The sequence below is a fragment of the Tiliqua scincoides genome, chromosome 7, assembly GCF_035046505.1.
Source record: "Tiliqua scincoides isolate rTilSci1 chromosome 7, rTilSci1.hap2, whole genome shotgun sequence".
NCBI lineage: Eukaryota > Metazoa > Chordata > Lepidosauria > Squamata > Scincidae > Tiliqua > Tiliqua scincoides.
Genome location: NC_089827.1, coordinates 48915713 through 48931464, shown reverse-complemented (window position 1 = coordinate 48931464; position 15752 = coordinate 48915713). Strand labels below are relative to the sequence as shown.

The 15752-nt window shown below is 44.0% G+C and overlaps 1 protein-coding gene across 1 annotated transcript in view; it reads right to left on the bottom strand.

Annotated features, from left to right (window-relative positions):
• Positions 1-15752, bottom strand: part of TBXAS1 (thromboxane A synthase 1) — a 206770-nt gene that overhangs the window by 59371 nt on the left and 131647 nt on the right. Inside the window, exon 9 of the mRNA XM_066634456.1 lies at positions 1202-1492. Coding sequence (XP_066490553.1) covers positions 1202-1492 — 291 coding nt within the window. The remainder of the gene's footprint in view (positions 1-1201; positions 1493-15752) is intronic.

The window sequence follows — 15752 nt, the reverse complement described above, 5'->3', positions numbered from 1 at the left end:
GGTGACAGTGGCGCACACTGAATCGTGACCTCCTGGCCAGCTCTGATCTGCCTGCATGGATCAGTGCAGACTTGCACCAGTGATACTGCTGGTGCAGGTCCACATTGACCTATTGCAGCTGCTGAGGGTTATCGCAGGGCAAGGAGGACAAATGTCCCCTTATCCCAAGGAGACTTCCAGCAGCCAAAAATCCCTTGCAGGATGCAGCCAAAGTTGCACCATCACTGCTGTATCACCATGTGGGGATTTAGGTAGGATTGGGCTGTGAGGGCCTTCCCACAGAAGGTGGAGCAGGGTCAAAGCATGACCTGCTTCTCTTGATCTGATTCCACCCTGTGTTCACCAGGACATGTACAGTTTAGGCCTAGTAGTATCTAAAGCCTGAACCAAGCTAAACCAGTAACAGAGAAGTGGCTTGCAGTTCCTAGCTGCAAGGAATTTACGACTCAATGGAAGGTGATAATGTAGCACCTAAGCAGACAGAGAGGCGCCCATGAATCTCCAGTGGGGAGGGGAAGAACTAAGAGGACTAGCATCCAGCCACACTTCAGGAAGATTCTGGCCCCAAGGGTCTCTGATTGGACAGTTTAAATGAGTACAGAGTCACCTGAGTCCTGTTAGCATGAGAAGTATAAGAACAAAGCCCAAAGGGGGTGGGGGTCCCTGGACTCTGGCACATACAGGGTGGTGGCAGTACTACCGAACAGGGTCCTTGAGGGCTCTAGGCTTCAGGAACCAAGAACTCTGAGCACTCCAAAACCCTGGGAATGTACGACAAGTTCCCATTAGCCTCCCCTTGCCACAAACATAGAAACATACAAAACATCTTCCACCATCGGGGCAATGGTGAACACTGACTCACAATTTCAGAATCCACCCCAGATACAAGTTAAGAACTGATCTGTTCAGCAAGGGAAACTAAGGAAGTCAGCAAGCTGCTGGTCACATTGATCTCTTTTCAAGCAAAACTCCACAGAAATGTGAATATATTGGCCCAGATGCAACAGATGGCTTTAGGCAGCATTTGATTTTAACTTGAATCTCTGCATTTAATTAAATGTCACACTGGGCATATAATTCCCATTTTAGATAATCTGCTTCAGTTGACTTTATTAAGTACATTCTGCTCTATTGGCTGAAGGATTTTTGTTTTTGCCAGTGTGCTTAAAAACATAGGAAAACAAGAAAGGTGTCTACTCACATGTTTTTCAAAGAATCTGTCGACTTCGTGAAGCAACTTTTCCTGGCACTCAGGATTGGTGGCTAACAGATAAGTTGCAAAGGTGAGTGTGTTTTTAGTGGGTTCATAGCCAGCAATCAGGAATAAGTAAGTCAGGCCAACTATTTCGTCATCACTCAACTTTTTGTGCTCCTTAGGCAGGGCTTTGCCAGAAACTGTCTCACTTTGCCCGATTATGTCAAAATGTGCCATGCCAATCTCATCAGCAGAACTCTGGGCATCCAGTACCAGCTGCAGAAAGTCCCTGCGTCTCTGTAAAAAAAAATCAAGCAGGTGAGCAATAAGTGAGCAATCACATGGCTATACCTTTGCCCTGACACAGTGGTACAAAATGTCATTTCTGCAAGAAAAGACAATCCTGATTTTTTTTGACACTGCCTAATAATTACTGACACTTTGGCCTTCATTATGAAATCTGCGTCCATGTGACAGACAATTTTGTGATTTCTCCTGCACAAAGCAGGCTGAAATCAGAAGTTGAGGACCAACTTTGGGGGGAGGGTCTTTCAGCAAAGGTCTGCTTGGCATCACTCCAGTGAAGCTGGCCTTGGATGTACAGTCATACATAAGAACAGCCCCACTGGATCAGGCCATAGGCCCATCTAGTCCAGCTTCCTGTATCTCACAGCAGCCCACCAAATGCCCCAGGGAGCACACCAGATAACAAGAGACCTCATCTTGGTGCCCTCCCTTGCATCTGGCATTCTAATATAGTCCATTTCTAAAATCAGGAGTCTAAAATCAGTCCCCATGGCAGTTCAGCATTAACTTGAATCACAGCATCACATTTACTTTCAATTGTTCAAAAATCAGCTAACCTGTCAAAACAAAGAAATGTAGAAGGGCCCACAGCATGAGAATTTGGGATCCTAACGCCTGGGATGAAAAATGAGGCAGAAATACTTCTTTAGACTAGTGGTATCACTAGGGGGTGTGGACCGCAGCAGGTGACACCCTTGGGCCAAAATTGGTGTGTGACATCACTACTGGCCAAAATTGTGAAAATCTTGGTATTTTGGAATAATACCATCACGTTATATATCACTTGATTTGTAATTTAATGCAGAATGCAAAGAAACAAACCACACTGAAATTTCTGTGTTCTATCTAACATTATAGCCAAATAACTAGGAAAGGAAAACACAACTGCCTTTATGTGACAAAAAGGGGATTTTCTTAACTTCCTATATATTAAAATAAATAAAGTTAATGGGGGTTACACCAACCATAGTGATGCCACTATTTTTAGGATGTGCATATGATATTGTAATATATTTCGTATGGAAGGTGGTCCATCATAGGGGTGATGCAATGAGCTCTCACACTGGGTGATGCAAACCCTAGTGGCACAACTGCTTTAGACTAATTTAATCTTCAGGAGTGTTGTTTTTTTTTAAGATCCAGGAGGATATTCTCAGAGACACGATAAGCAATAAAATGAAGGGAGGAGAGAAAGCAGAGGAAAAGGGCAAATGAGATAAGAGCGGGAAATGAACCATTCATTATACATGCCAAGGAACTTTATCAGATCATTGACATGGGAATTGTGAAAAACAAAGATGCAAGAGTATTCAACATACTTGTGCTTTGGCTTTGCAATTAATTAAGTGCCTTTGACAAGGTTTAAAAAGGGCGACATCCAGTAAGTGGGGTCACAACCCAATCATTTCTGGGTCTTAAATTTAAATCATGGAGTGGGCCATTCCCAAACCCTGAAAAAATGTTCTCCAGATGAACTGCACTATTTCCAAATATCTGGCATGCATAATTGCTTGGGAAATAATAATAATAATAATAATAATAATAATAATAATAATAATAATAGTAGTAGTAGTAGTAGTAGTAGTAGTAGTAGTAGTAGTAGTAGTAGTAGTAGTAGTAGTACAGGTATTTATATACCGCCTTTCTTGGTCTTTATTCAAGACTTTATTCAAGGCGGTTTACATAGACAGGCTATTTAAATCCCCGTAGGGAATTTTACAATTGAAAGAAGGTTCTATCTTTCAAGAACCACAACATTCAGATGTTTCTTTCTGATCTGGTTTCACATTCTGGCCTCCATCCTCCCATGCTCAGAGCATAAGAACATAAGAGCAGCCTTGCCAGATCAGGCCAAAGACCCCTCTAGCCAGCATCTTGTTTTCCACAGAAGCCTACCAGTTGCCTCTGAGTAGCCCATATACAGGAGTTGAAGTAAGGGGCAGCCCAGTCCTAAGCTCCCTGGCACTGCCATGTGCAGTGGCACAAAAATGACTACTGCTGCATCCAGCGTGATCAGAGAGGCTGCTGGATGTCTCCTTGGGAGAAGGGGACTTTTGTCCCCTTCACCTGAAGAAAGCTCCAGGCCTCACAATGGGACTACTCGAGTCTGCGCCAGCTATTTTGCCAGAGCAGATGACAGAAGCCCCATATTGGGCTTTGCAGTCCAACACAGAGGATAGGGGGCTTCCACTGGTCCAGCCCTCTTCCAGGCCAGTCCGATCAAATCCCACCATCCCACCACTCTAGAACGCCTCCACCACCCCCAAAAGTCACACTGCCACCTGGTGGAGCTACTTATTGCCAGTGACTTATTGTCCTCTCCTTCTAGCACTGAGGCCCAGCGCTGACTGGTGCTGGCCCAGAGCCGGTGCTCTTTCCTCTCTAGGTACCACAAACATGCTTTCTGGCATGTTTGCAACATCCAGCTGCAGTAATACGAGCGTACCACTGAAAGTGCCCTTAGGACAGGGTTCCAAGTCAACAGGGCTGGTTACATTTCACAATTGCCACAACACTGAGGAGTCTGCTACAATGATAAATGGTACAATGCACAAGGAAGGTCTCCTGCACAAGTCCTGCAGCACTGCACAAGAGAACTATCTGTGTGACCATGTAATGACAATGATCAATGTTTAATCGCTTTATTGTGTGTTGACTAGAATTCCCATTTTTGAAATCTGAATTATACAATTTATATTTATACAGACCCACAACCAGGTAAACCCAACTCCATTAATGAAAAATTCACACCCTAAACAGGTTCAAACAGCTTGGCTGCCCTTATCACTGGCTGTTATTAGAAGACACTTCTCTGGTTGAAGATAGTGAACAGACTTCAGAGTGAAAGGTGAATGACAGAGACACTGTTGTCCATGGCATTTTTTTTATCCTACAATTATCTCTGTTTATTACAGATTTTTGTAATGCCTCAACAACAGGTAAAATAGAAAATGTAAACAACATTGAAATGGAGATTACAATGAGGCACAGGAAATTAGTATGCACACCACGGGAAAAGAATATCATGCCATTCTTGCAAATTACAGTATATCTCCAACCCAAAGGGCACTATTCAGATAAAGTTAAATGAAATCAATTGGATATAAGAATTTTTTACTAGAGTACTGAAGTTCCATTGATTCAAATAGGGATGATGTACACAAAGCCTTCTCAAAACCCTACTTTTAGTTTGTTTAAAGCTTTTGAAACAGATCCTTGAAAAATTCGGAAGAATGTCAGAAACAAGAAAGGAAGGAAGGAATGGACAACAATCTAAATGTGTTATACAAGAATTGTATATTTGCCTTCTAAGGTTTGTTTGGCAATATGTGAGAAGGCTTTCGCTGCTGCAGTACCCACGCTGTGCAATTCCCTTCCATGGGAGCTGAGACTGGCCCCCTCCCTGTTGGAGTTTCAATGCCAATTAAAGACTCAATGTGGAGAGGAAATGCAAGTGTGGTAGGGATTGTATTGAGACCATAACACATACCCTTTTCTACTGTCCACTTCATGACGTTTCATGCAAGAAATATCTAGGCCCTTTGCTAACTAGGATGCAGGGCTGGGAGGACTTAATCATGCTTCAGTCTCTCCTTTCCACACCTGACTCTGAGACCCTTGATAGGGTCGCTTCCTTTTTATCTGGGGTAATTGCCAGGCAGAGCTCTGGAACTCTGGGCAGTATGTGAGGAAAAGACTGATGTCTATGTTGTGTTGTCTTCGTATACTTTTGTTTTGTTTTGTTCTTTCTCTGTATTTTATGCCAATAAAGGTCTTACTGAACTGAACTGACTCAATGATGAGTTTCTATGTACTCTGGCTTTTGTTATATTGACTGATGTTGTTTAGTTGTGTCAATCCTTTAGGACAGTGATTCTCAAACTTTTAGCACCAGGACCCACTTTTTAGAGTGCGAATCTGTCAGGACCCATCGGAAATGATGTCATTACTGGAAGTGACATCATCAAGCAGGAAAATTTTTAACAATCCTAGGCCACAATCCTACCCACACTTACCCAGGAGTAAGTTCCATTGACTATAATTTTTAAAAGCATATATATAGTAGCCTGTTCAAAGTACAGATGTGTCACATTTTCCCAACTGCAGTCATATATTTTGGTAGCATCAGGTCTAATATATTAAAAATAACATATTGAAATGAATGGGGACCCACCTGAAATTGGCTCCCGACCTACCTAGTGGGTCCCGACTCACAGTTTGAGAAACACTGATTCAGGGTGTTTTATAAGGAAAAATTGTGAACTGCTTTGGGCCTTCTTTGGCAAAAGGATATAGTTTTAAAACAGTACTCCATACGAAACACTCAATGTCCTTGTGCAAAAATATTAGCTTTCTGGTTTAATTAACAAACTACTGTATGTAAAATGGAGAAGAATTCATGACTTAATGTTTTCAGTCCGTCAGCCACTTCAACCAACTCTGCAGATGGCAGAGTGCAATACGAATTCCAATCTTCCTAAAAACAAGGAAGGTAGCTGAAAGCTGATGCCCTCTTTGATAGTACTACTGAACATTTATATAATGCTTTCTGAGTGTGCACAATACTTGATATACCATATATCAGTGGTCTTCAGCTTTTTTTGTGTCACGACCCCAATAAACAAACTGGGGATCCAACATCTATTCCACCCACCCCCTCCCAGGATGCTATCTGCCCACCCTGCCTGATCACTACAAACAAAGCAGAGACACAAAAATCTCTCTTTCACACACATACACATGCAATGGGAGACAGACAGCCAGGCATCATATCTGGCATTTGGCTCCAGCTTCCCAAAAGTTTTCCTCGCAGCAAAAGGACACCTATCCTGAGCTTCAAACCCTATTCAGCTTTGCTTGGCTCCAAAATAATTGAGCTGTAGAAAACTGCTAAGCCAGCAGAAGGCTGAAAGGCATGTCAGCGAGATGGACTCTCATTATATATTACATACCCATTCCCCCTTTTTTCGCACAATGAAGTATCTATCACAAAACCAATTGGTGTCACCATCGTAGTCGCCGCATGAAGCACTGTTGCTCGGTATCGTTTCGCAAGAGGATAAAAGCCGAACTTTGTGCTGCTGTGGGACGAAGTCCCTTCCAGCCTTTCTGAGAAAGACACCTTCCATTATAGTGAGTGACATGGCCGCTCTGGGCTGCATCTTTGCTGCTCATTAGCCTTTTTAAACACTGCCGAACCATGCAGAGAAGCAATTCTGCACGGAAGCAGAAAGCTTTGCGCTATGCATCAAAAGAATGAACGCAAGCTATCTAGAGCAAGGCACATTCAACTGCATCAATAATCTTTCCTTAAGTTCTCATTTCAGAGTTTCACAACCATCCAATAAAGTACAGGAATATGAAACTTGAGCCTGTGATGCAATGAATTCATTTCTCCAAGGTCAAATATATTGAGTGCCTGCCTCAAGTTCTTTCTTGCAGTTGAATTCTGATACCTATCTTTAATTGAAAGTACTGAATGCCCTTTTAACACGTGACCCTCCAACTTACAAATATACATTTTCAATTACAATGTCAGTAGAGGAACTCAGCGACAAGCCAAGTAATCCTAAGATAAATGAGACTTCACCCCCAGACCATATTTTAAAATGTATCTGTGGGAAGTCCTTGTTCACAATGATAGATTCAGGGCCCAATTCGAAGCTTTGCATGCTGGTTCCCTGCTAGCACGCACTATCGCAAACATGCACTGGGCTAGTGCTGGTGAAGCGCTGGAGATCCATTGCTCAGTGGTCATGCAGACCACCAACCAGAGGAAAGGTAGTTGGGAGTGTGGGGGAGGAGGAGTTCCGGGGCAGGGGGTGGGGTAGGGAGAGGGTGGAGACATTCCGGGGGGAGGGAGAGGGGTGGGAGAGAAGCAGGACCTGTGGAGCTTCACACCACCGGATCCAGAGATTCCATGTCAGATTGGTCACCTGACATGGAGGCTCTTACTTCTACGCAGACCCTAGGGTCGCTGTAGAAGTGAGTAGCCCCATTGCGGGGCTACTCAATTTACCAGGGGAAGGGGATGAATGTCCCCTTTTCCTGAGGAGGCAGCAGAGGCTGCCTGGTGAGTGCAGGATGGAGTGGCAGCCATTTTCGGCGCTGCTGCAGCCCTGTACGCCAGGCAGCTCAGAATTCAGCTGCCCGGCTGCCATCCAGTGCACACCTACCTGAGCGTAAGCCCCACTGAACACAGTAGGACTTAATTCGAATAAATGTGAATAGGATTGCACAGTAAATGATTCTGGTGAAAGAGTTTCCTTTTTCCTTCTCTTGGAGCAAGCAGCCAGGGACCAAGAAGCTCCAAATAATGTCCCCCTAAGCACATTTAAGTAATGTTAGAATCGGTGGGAGTTAAGTGCCCAGCATGCTTATTTACCATTGATTTTGATGGGGTTTAAGCATGCTTAACCTTGATTGGATTATGACTCAAATGGTTCATCATTGTATTTTGGTTTGGCAACTCAGATTCAAATTCTGGCTTAGCTGTAAAAGCACACCAAGTGGTCTTGAGCAGGTCACTGTCCTCTCAGTCGAAACCCATTTCCAGGCATAATTGTGAGGTTAAAAAATGCTGCGGGGCAGTCCTTGGCCAAAGGGTGGGTATACATGCAAGAAACAACAGGTCTGTGTACAATCATGCATAGATATAACGGTGATCTGGCTGTGGAAGCATAGTAATTGATGTTTCAACACACATACAGTCTTCTTTCCCACTTTATTAATGATAGCTCTTTGAGCTCCCAGAAGGGTGGAAAGGTGGGGTATATGTTTTAAAAAACACAATACAGGCATGCGCCACTTAACAACTGTTCGCTTAACGACAGACCGCATACATGATGGTGGTCAAAACACAATAAAGATGCTTTTAATGAGGCAATCCCATAGCCTGCAGCACAGTGTTTACACAACAGAGAGGCTCTTAATGCAAAGAAGAGGCCATCTATCTCCAGTAACCTGTACAGCCAGCTACAGTCTGGCAGGGAGAGTCTGTTTACACAGCAAAGGCAATAGATTGGACTGAATGTTCCCTTAATGACCTAATCGCATAACAACAGTGATAGGAGAACGTATCCTGTCGTTAAGTGGCGCACACCTGTGAACAGATTCAGCAGTTTTAAAGTACCTAGTATGGAAACAGCTTCTGGGTTTACAGATTTCTTTTTCTTTTTCTCCCCTCTCTGACAGATGTTTAAAAATGCTACAGTGGCAGGCTCTAGAATTGCACACAAGTAGGGTTGAGGGCAACACACTCTCAGCACTGGAATTAATTCCCCAGACTACAAATTTATTAAGTTTAAGGCCATATTTCAACGTCTGCATTTTAGTTCAGGTTCTCCCTAAAATGCTAGTTCGGGGATTTGGCTTGGCAATGAAGTTGCTTTGTTTGATAAACCCAACCGCTGGCTGATAGAGGCAGGGGTTCCAACCTGTAAAAAGGATGATAATTTGATGATAGCTAATTTGTTTTTAATAAAGGAGTACAGCATTACATTTCTTCTTGTACTTCCATGCAAAAATCTCTGAGGAAGTTTGTTACTTTAAAAGGGGGACCTTGCGATGAATCTATTATTCCCTTTATCAGCAGCACTATGTGTGTGCAGGATGTGGTGGACTGAGAGAAGTTAATTATAGGTATATAGGAATGCATCAATAACCTTAAAAATACCCATGTATTCATATGCAGAGAATGAGCTCAGAAACAGCTGTATGGTTTGTGCTTCATGTAACTATTATATTCAAAATGTAAACGTTGACAAGAATAAGTGCCACTGTGATATAGTGGTTAGAGTGTTAGACTAAGTTAAAAAGAGAGCCAAGTTCAAATCCTCAATTGGCCATGAAGCCTACTTGGTAACTTTGGCCAGTCACTATATCTCTGCCTACCCTACCCCACAGGATTGTTGTGAAGAAGACACTGTGTGCCTTCCAGAGCTCCTTGAAAGAAAGCTGGAATAGAAATGTTAGAACTAAAAATGGTTTAGGAACAGGTATCCAACCTAAACACAGGAAGCTGCCTTACATGCATATAGGAACACCTACGCCTTATAAAGCTGACCGATACTGAGTCAGACCAGTTCATTTGGGTCAATGCTAAAATCTGATTGACAATGGTTCCAAAGGTCTCTCCTAAGCACGAGTCAATGTAACCTCCTGAATACACAGCATATGTTCCCTCATTGAGTTACTGCAGCTTCCCAGTGGCACTACAGCTGGGCTACAAGATGTCAAGTTGGGGCACAGTGTAAGGGTAGCACATTTTGGATGTTTGTTGAAAAGTAGCACGTTGGATGCTCAAGAAGAATATTTGCAATGAAGCTTATATTCCAAGACAACAAGTTGAATCTCAGGATACAACATGGTGGGAACAGAGCATCGCAAACAAGCTGGTATAATATTTGAGCTGTTTTTCATGGGTCCTCCAAGATGCAGAAGGAGTACTGTTGCAAACAGAGAGGCTTTATTGAAACAAGTCAATTACAGACTGTAATGGGAATGAAGGTCAAACTACATACAATGCAGGAGACCTGTGATCTGCTCAAGAGCCTATCACATTACTGCCACAAAACATGGCTTCTGAGGCAGGCTTATAATCATTACAGTATTTGTTAAGTTGTTCAGACATATCTGCAGCATAGAAACAGTTAAATCTTTATTTGAATTAAAATCACAAAACATTTTCCAGAATTTCCCTGATGTTAAACGTGAATTTTTCTCTCTTTACCTTGGGACACTGGTTCTCAAACTCTTAGTACCGGGACCCACTATTTAGAATGAGAATCTGTCAGGTTCCACCAGAAGTGAAGTCATGATCGAAAGTGTCATCATCAAGCAGGAAAATTTTTAACAATCCTAGGCTGCAATTCTACCCACATTTACCCAGGAGTAAGTCCCATTAACTATCATTGTTAAAAGCAAATATAAGTCCCATTAACACACACACACACTTGTGTGTGTGTGTGTGTGTGTGTGTGTGTGTGTGTGTGTGTGTTGGGAGACTTTTAATTGGTGCATTTTTAATTCAGACCACACATTTTTCAAGAGACCATTTTCAGGGAAAATGATAGACACATACTTCTTCCCCCACCCAAATATTGTAGCAGAAGGACTTCCTTTCTTGAAATAACTTTGAAAGATTTTTTGAAATAAATAAAATATTTTGGGTTTCATATACTTTTATGCACATGCACTATATATGCATATACTGTAGTTTTAAAATTCTGCCATGCAGTGGGAGGCAAGGCAGCCATGATCTCTCATGCCCTGTTCCCGATACTGTTAGCCACCCCCTTTACCACCTATTGTAATGAGCAAGACTCCAAGGATGCTGCCCAGACAGTTTGGACAGGTGGGTGGGAAGAAGCCACAGCTGCCTCATTTCAGTGCCTCCCAAACCTGAAGACTTTATGTTACATAGTTTGCAGGCATTTTATTTCCTACAAGAGCTCATCTTACATTAAGCTGGTGAAATTCTGAGAGGTCTCAGCAGTTTTTTGTCTTGGAGTTCCCAGTAAGGCCTTTTCCTCTCATGCAGTCACCACAAAACAGCCAATTAACCTAAGTGCTGGCCTACATGTTTTGGTGATTCTGTGCAGGAAGTACATTCATACCTCCATTTTTGCTTTTAAAAAACCACTCAGATGGAAATGACACCGCAGTCAATGTTCCTCTAGGGCTGATTCAAGAACACTGAATTATTAATACACTTGACAGTTTTCATGATCGAAAGCAGTGGAAAAACTGAGGGGGAATTGTGTGTTTTAGAAATCCTCTGTTTGGGCAGTTTTACATTTGGTTGTAGCTTTCATGAAACTCATTTAAAATTTATGATGGCCCTTATTTGACAATCCTTTCTATTTATCTGCCTTGAGGATTAACCAAATGTTTATAGAAAATACTTCTATAGGAGATCAAAAGTGCTGCTCATGAGTATAACTATTTAGAAATATCTATTTCGGTTTTGAGGATTTTTTTAAAAGTCAGACTCACAGGGTCAAGCAAATAGTCCACCTAGTTTAGCATTCTATTTCCACTGGTAGCTAGTTATAGATGCTACTGCGAAAGGTACAATAACACATTAAAAAAGGTAGAAATGTAAAATATAATTCTCTCCAAGCTTCCTGCACACCTGGGCAGGCACGTGAATGTGTTCACTGAATTAATGAATCAATGCTAATGGTTCTGTTCTCTCTGAATTAATTTGTCAAGTCTTTTTTCAGAACCCACATTCACATAGATGTTGATCATTAAAGCACAGCAGCTCTCAATTACGTCTGACCAGATGCAAAGGAACACATAGTTATTGCAAGGAAGAAGAGGAACGAAAGCTCCTTTCAACTATCAGCTTCTACTTTAGAACAAACCACAGTTCCATTTTGCACACAAATCAAGGAACTATGGTTTGTTTTACTCTAACTTGTTAAAACAAGGGGCTGATTCGGATGATACTACTTTGCCAAAACTTCTTGTGTTAAATGATGTGCACCCTCACAGAGTATGTATGATCCTCTCCTCTGATCTGGGGGAATATGGGGGTTTTCCTGTTATCGTGGGGGGGGGGGTTCCATCTGAACTATCCCCTTGCCTGATTACAGCAAAAGCCCCAAATCTCTATGAGGGGAGGGGCCAGAATGGTGTGCACTTAATGAACAAGTTTGGGCAATAATAGTATAATTTGTATTAAGATCAAACTGTGGTCTGATTTGCAAAAAAAAAAAAAAAAATTGAGTTAGATAAAACTACAGTTCCCCCAAGTTTGTAGGCAATGTGGAACTGTGATTTGTTCTAATGGGAAAGCAAAAGCTTTCACTTTCTTCCTCTTGCACATGAAAATGAAAGGGTGAAGAATGCATGCAAGCCGGTGGCTTTCAGAGACTTGTTCATGTATCATTAAATCATTCTTCAGTTTTCTGCCTGAACCATGCCAAGACCTATGTTCTCTTCTGCATTTGGTCTGATTTTGTTTCTCTAAAACAGGGGTGCTCACACTTTTTTGGTTCGAGAGCTACTTTGAAACCCAGCAAGGCCTGGAGATCTACCAGAGTTTTTTTTACAATGTTCGCGCCATCATAACATATAACATTTATGTGTACAATGTATGTTGGTGTACCTTGAGCGCCACTGAGTATAACAGGACTTACTCCTAAGTAGACATGCCTAGGATTAGGCTGTGAGGCTGCAATCCTAGCCACACTTACCTGGGAGTAAGCCCCATTGAGTACAATGGGCCTTACTCCCAGCATTTCCTCCCAGAGGCACCTGAAGGGGGGGGGGGGGTCGGCACTTAGTTTTCTGATCTTTCCATCACCCTTTGGCAACCCACCAAAAATCAGGTCTTGACTGAGGCTATTGAAAAATCAGATACTGTAGCTGCTAATTACCCTACAAAGATCTCAGCTCCTGCAATTTGCAAGCATGCGTAAATATAGAGAGATAAAGTTTGAGGGCCTTTTCTCTAGTTATTATTACTTATAAATAAATAAATAAATAAAACATTATTTCTTTCTAGATCTCCTTTTTTAACAGTCTAGTAAACCTAGTGGGTCCCAACAGTGTGTTGTTTTAAAAAGTGGGTCCTGGTGCTAAAACATTTGCCTATAAAAGCGCTTAAACCCCACCTAAGGTCTGAGAAGCAAACATTTGTGCAAAGAGTTGCAGGGAAATTTGTGTTTAACTCTCCAGTCAGTCATTCTGTCCATTGTGTGACCTTGGGTGAGTCATCCTCTCTCAGACAAACCTGAGAGCCAGTGGTTTGTTGCTCTGATAAAATGGAAGCGAGGAACCACATCCTCTGTCCTGAGATCCTTGGCAGAAGGGTGAGATATAAATGTAAGAAAAACTCCGCTGCTTTCTCAATTTTGGCCTAATCCTATCCACTGTCAGTCCATAGCACACTGCTCTACAGACCAAGCGCACACTGCATGCTATGGTGGGAGAGATGTAAGATGTCCTGGAAGAGGTTTAAAATCTTTTTTACTTACCTCCCTATAGGCCACCTGGTCTCCAGAAGGTCTCCTCAGACCTATGCCAGCTATTTTGCTGATCTAAGTTCAAGGAGAGACATGGAGTGTGTTGGGTCAGGAAGAAGGGAATAGGAACTTGGCATGAGCCGCTACCACCAAGATCCTCCATCTCCCACACACAGCTTGGCCCACTCCGTATACCACTCCCAGCCCCGAAACACCCACTATCCCCCAATTCTTCCCCCTGCTGACTTAGTGACAGCAGCGCAGGATAGAGGTGGTTCAGCAGGCCACTGTCACCTACATGATGCCTAGTGGCTGCAATCTACAGAATAATAGAGCAACTTTCACACCATCATTCTTGGACTCACATCAGTGGATCATAAGATCCATCAGGGTAAGCCCTGGATGGGATTGGGCTGCTACTTTTATCCAGATTTCTGTTACATGTGCATACGCCGATGTTTGGTATGCAACAGAGTTAAATGTGCTTACTTTCTAATATATTATGTAGGTGGCATTCATTCTTACAGTTCTGGAAGTCACTGATTAGTAAACTTATATCAGATCATGAAAGGAAACCATATGAAAGTTTTTTTGCCACTCTGAAAAAGAAGTCCAAACACCAAAATCACTATCTACATGGGTATGTGGGGAGGAGGGGGGTTTCCCCCTTTTTTCTGAAAAAGAAAATGGCTTATCGGATTACCAGTGCTAGGCTAAAAAAAAAAAAAAGTTTCAGGCAGAATTACTGTTTCACCCCCTATCAACTGTGCATTGCGTCATACTACTAGGAGTGTTGCTGGCCAGGTGCTATGTTAGTGTGAAGAAGGGCTGCTAGCACGCCTCTCTGGCGCGCTAGCTAATATTGCCAGGCTTTCCCCCATCAGGTGGCAGCAGGTATTTGCTGCCAGCTGATTGGCTGGCTAGCCAAAGGGGGGTGGGACGGGAGAGCTCCTCCAGTGTGCGTGCGCTGGAAGAGCTCAGTCCATTCCTGGCCAATGATGCTCAAGTTCCTGGTTCGGACGCTCAGCCAGGAGCGGGAGGGAGGCTTCCCTGGAGACGGGGCTTGAGCGGGCACGCGCGCTTTCAAGCCCTGTCAGTGCCTGCGGCCCAGGCGACGCAAGCCAGTAGCAGCCAGGGCTGCAGGCTTCGCGCGCCTGACAGGCGGTGGCGGTGGGAGCCTCCTTCCAGTCGCACCAGGCAGCTGGGCACCTGGGGGGCGGGCGCCCGCAGAGTGGACCGGGTGGCAGGTCCCTCTTGCAGCCGAGGCTGCAAGGTTGGTGCGCCCCATATCGTGTGGTAGCGGGTGCCTCCTCCTGCCACGCCAGGCGTCTGGGAGTCCAGGGGCGATCCCGCTGGGTGGCGGCGGCCATTTGGGGGACTGCATGGCGCTGCAGGGCCTGAAGAGCCTGGCGCCATTTTCCTTCCCCCGCTCTGCCCCCCAGTCCTTGATCTTCTTGGCGGCCAGAGCCCCTGTTAGGGGCTGCTGGGGGGGGCTTAATTGGAAGGGAAGTATTCACCCCCCATTGCACATCAGATTTTGGCTGAACCTGCCCCCCTCCCACTGGCTGGCAAGGACTCTTATTAGTGGCTTCATAAAGGTTTTTCTCAGCTCCAGTTCCTGCTGGCCGCCCCCTCCCCCACATTTTTCGGAGGGAGTGGCAGCAGGGCGATCCAAAACACCAGTGACAGCGGATAAGTTCTTCAGCAAGGCTATCGTGCCCTCCTCAAGGGGCTACTGTATCCTACTGGTTAAAGCAAGAACACGGGGGTGGTGGGCCCCAGTCTCATATACCACCTTGGGGGGTGAAGACGTGGGGAAAAAGATGCAGAAGTCAGGTGGTAAGGCCCCCCTCACAATTTGCCAGTTTCGGGCCATTTTTAAATGGGCCTTGGCTCACCTGGGTTTGAGGCCAGAACTATATGGGCTTCATTCGTTTAGAACTGGGGCAGCATTCATGGCGGCTCGCATTGGTTTCTCACACCAGGACATCAAGCGCATCGGCAGATGGCAATCTGATGCTTTTAAATACTATGTTCGGTAATGCTAGGCCTGTTAGTATAGGCCGTGACTCCCGGGGTGAGCTTGGGGGATTGTTATTCTGCAAGTTGCCTTTTCCCCAAGGTGCTGCGCCACGTTGGCGCGACGTGTAGGTGCCGTTTTTTGGGCTATAAGGACCTCGGTTCAGCAGGCTCCGGCCTGAATGGTGTTTGCCCCTAGTCCTATTTCAGAGGGGGCAATGTGTTTGGGATGACCATGTTACAGGCCATTCAGTGTT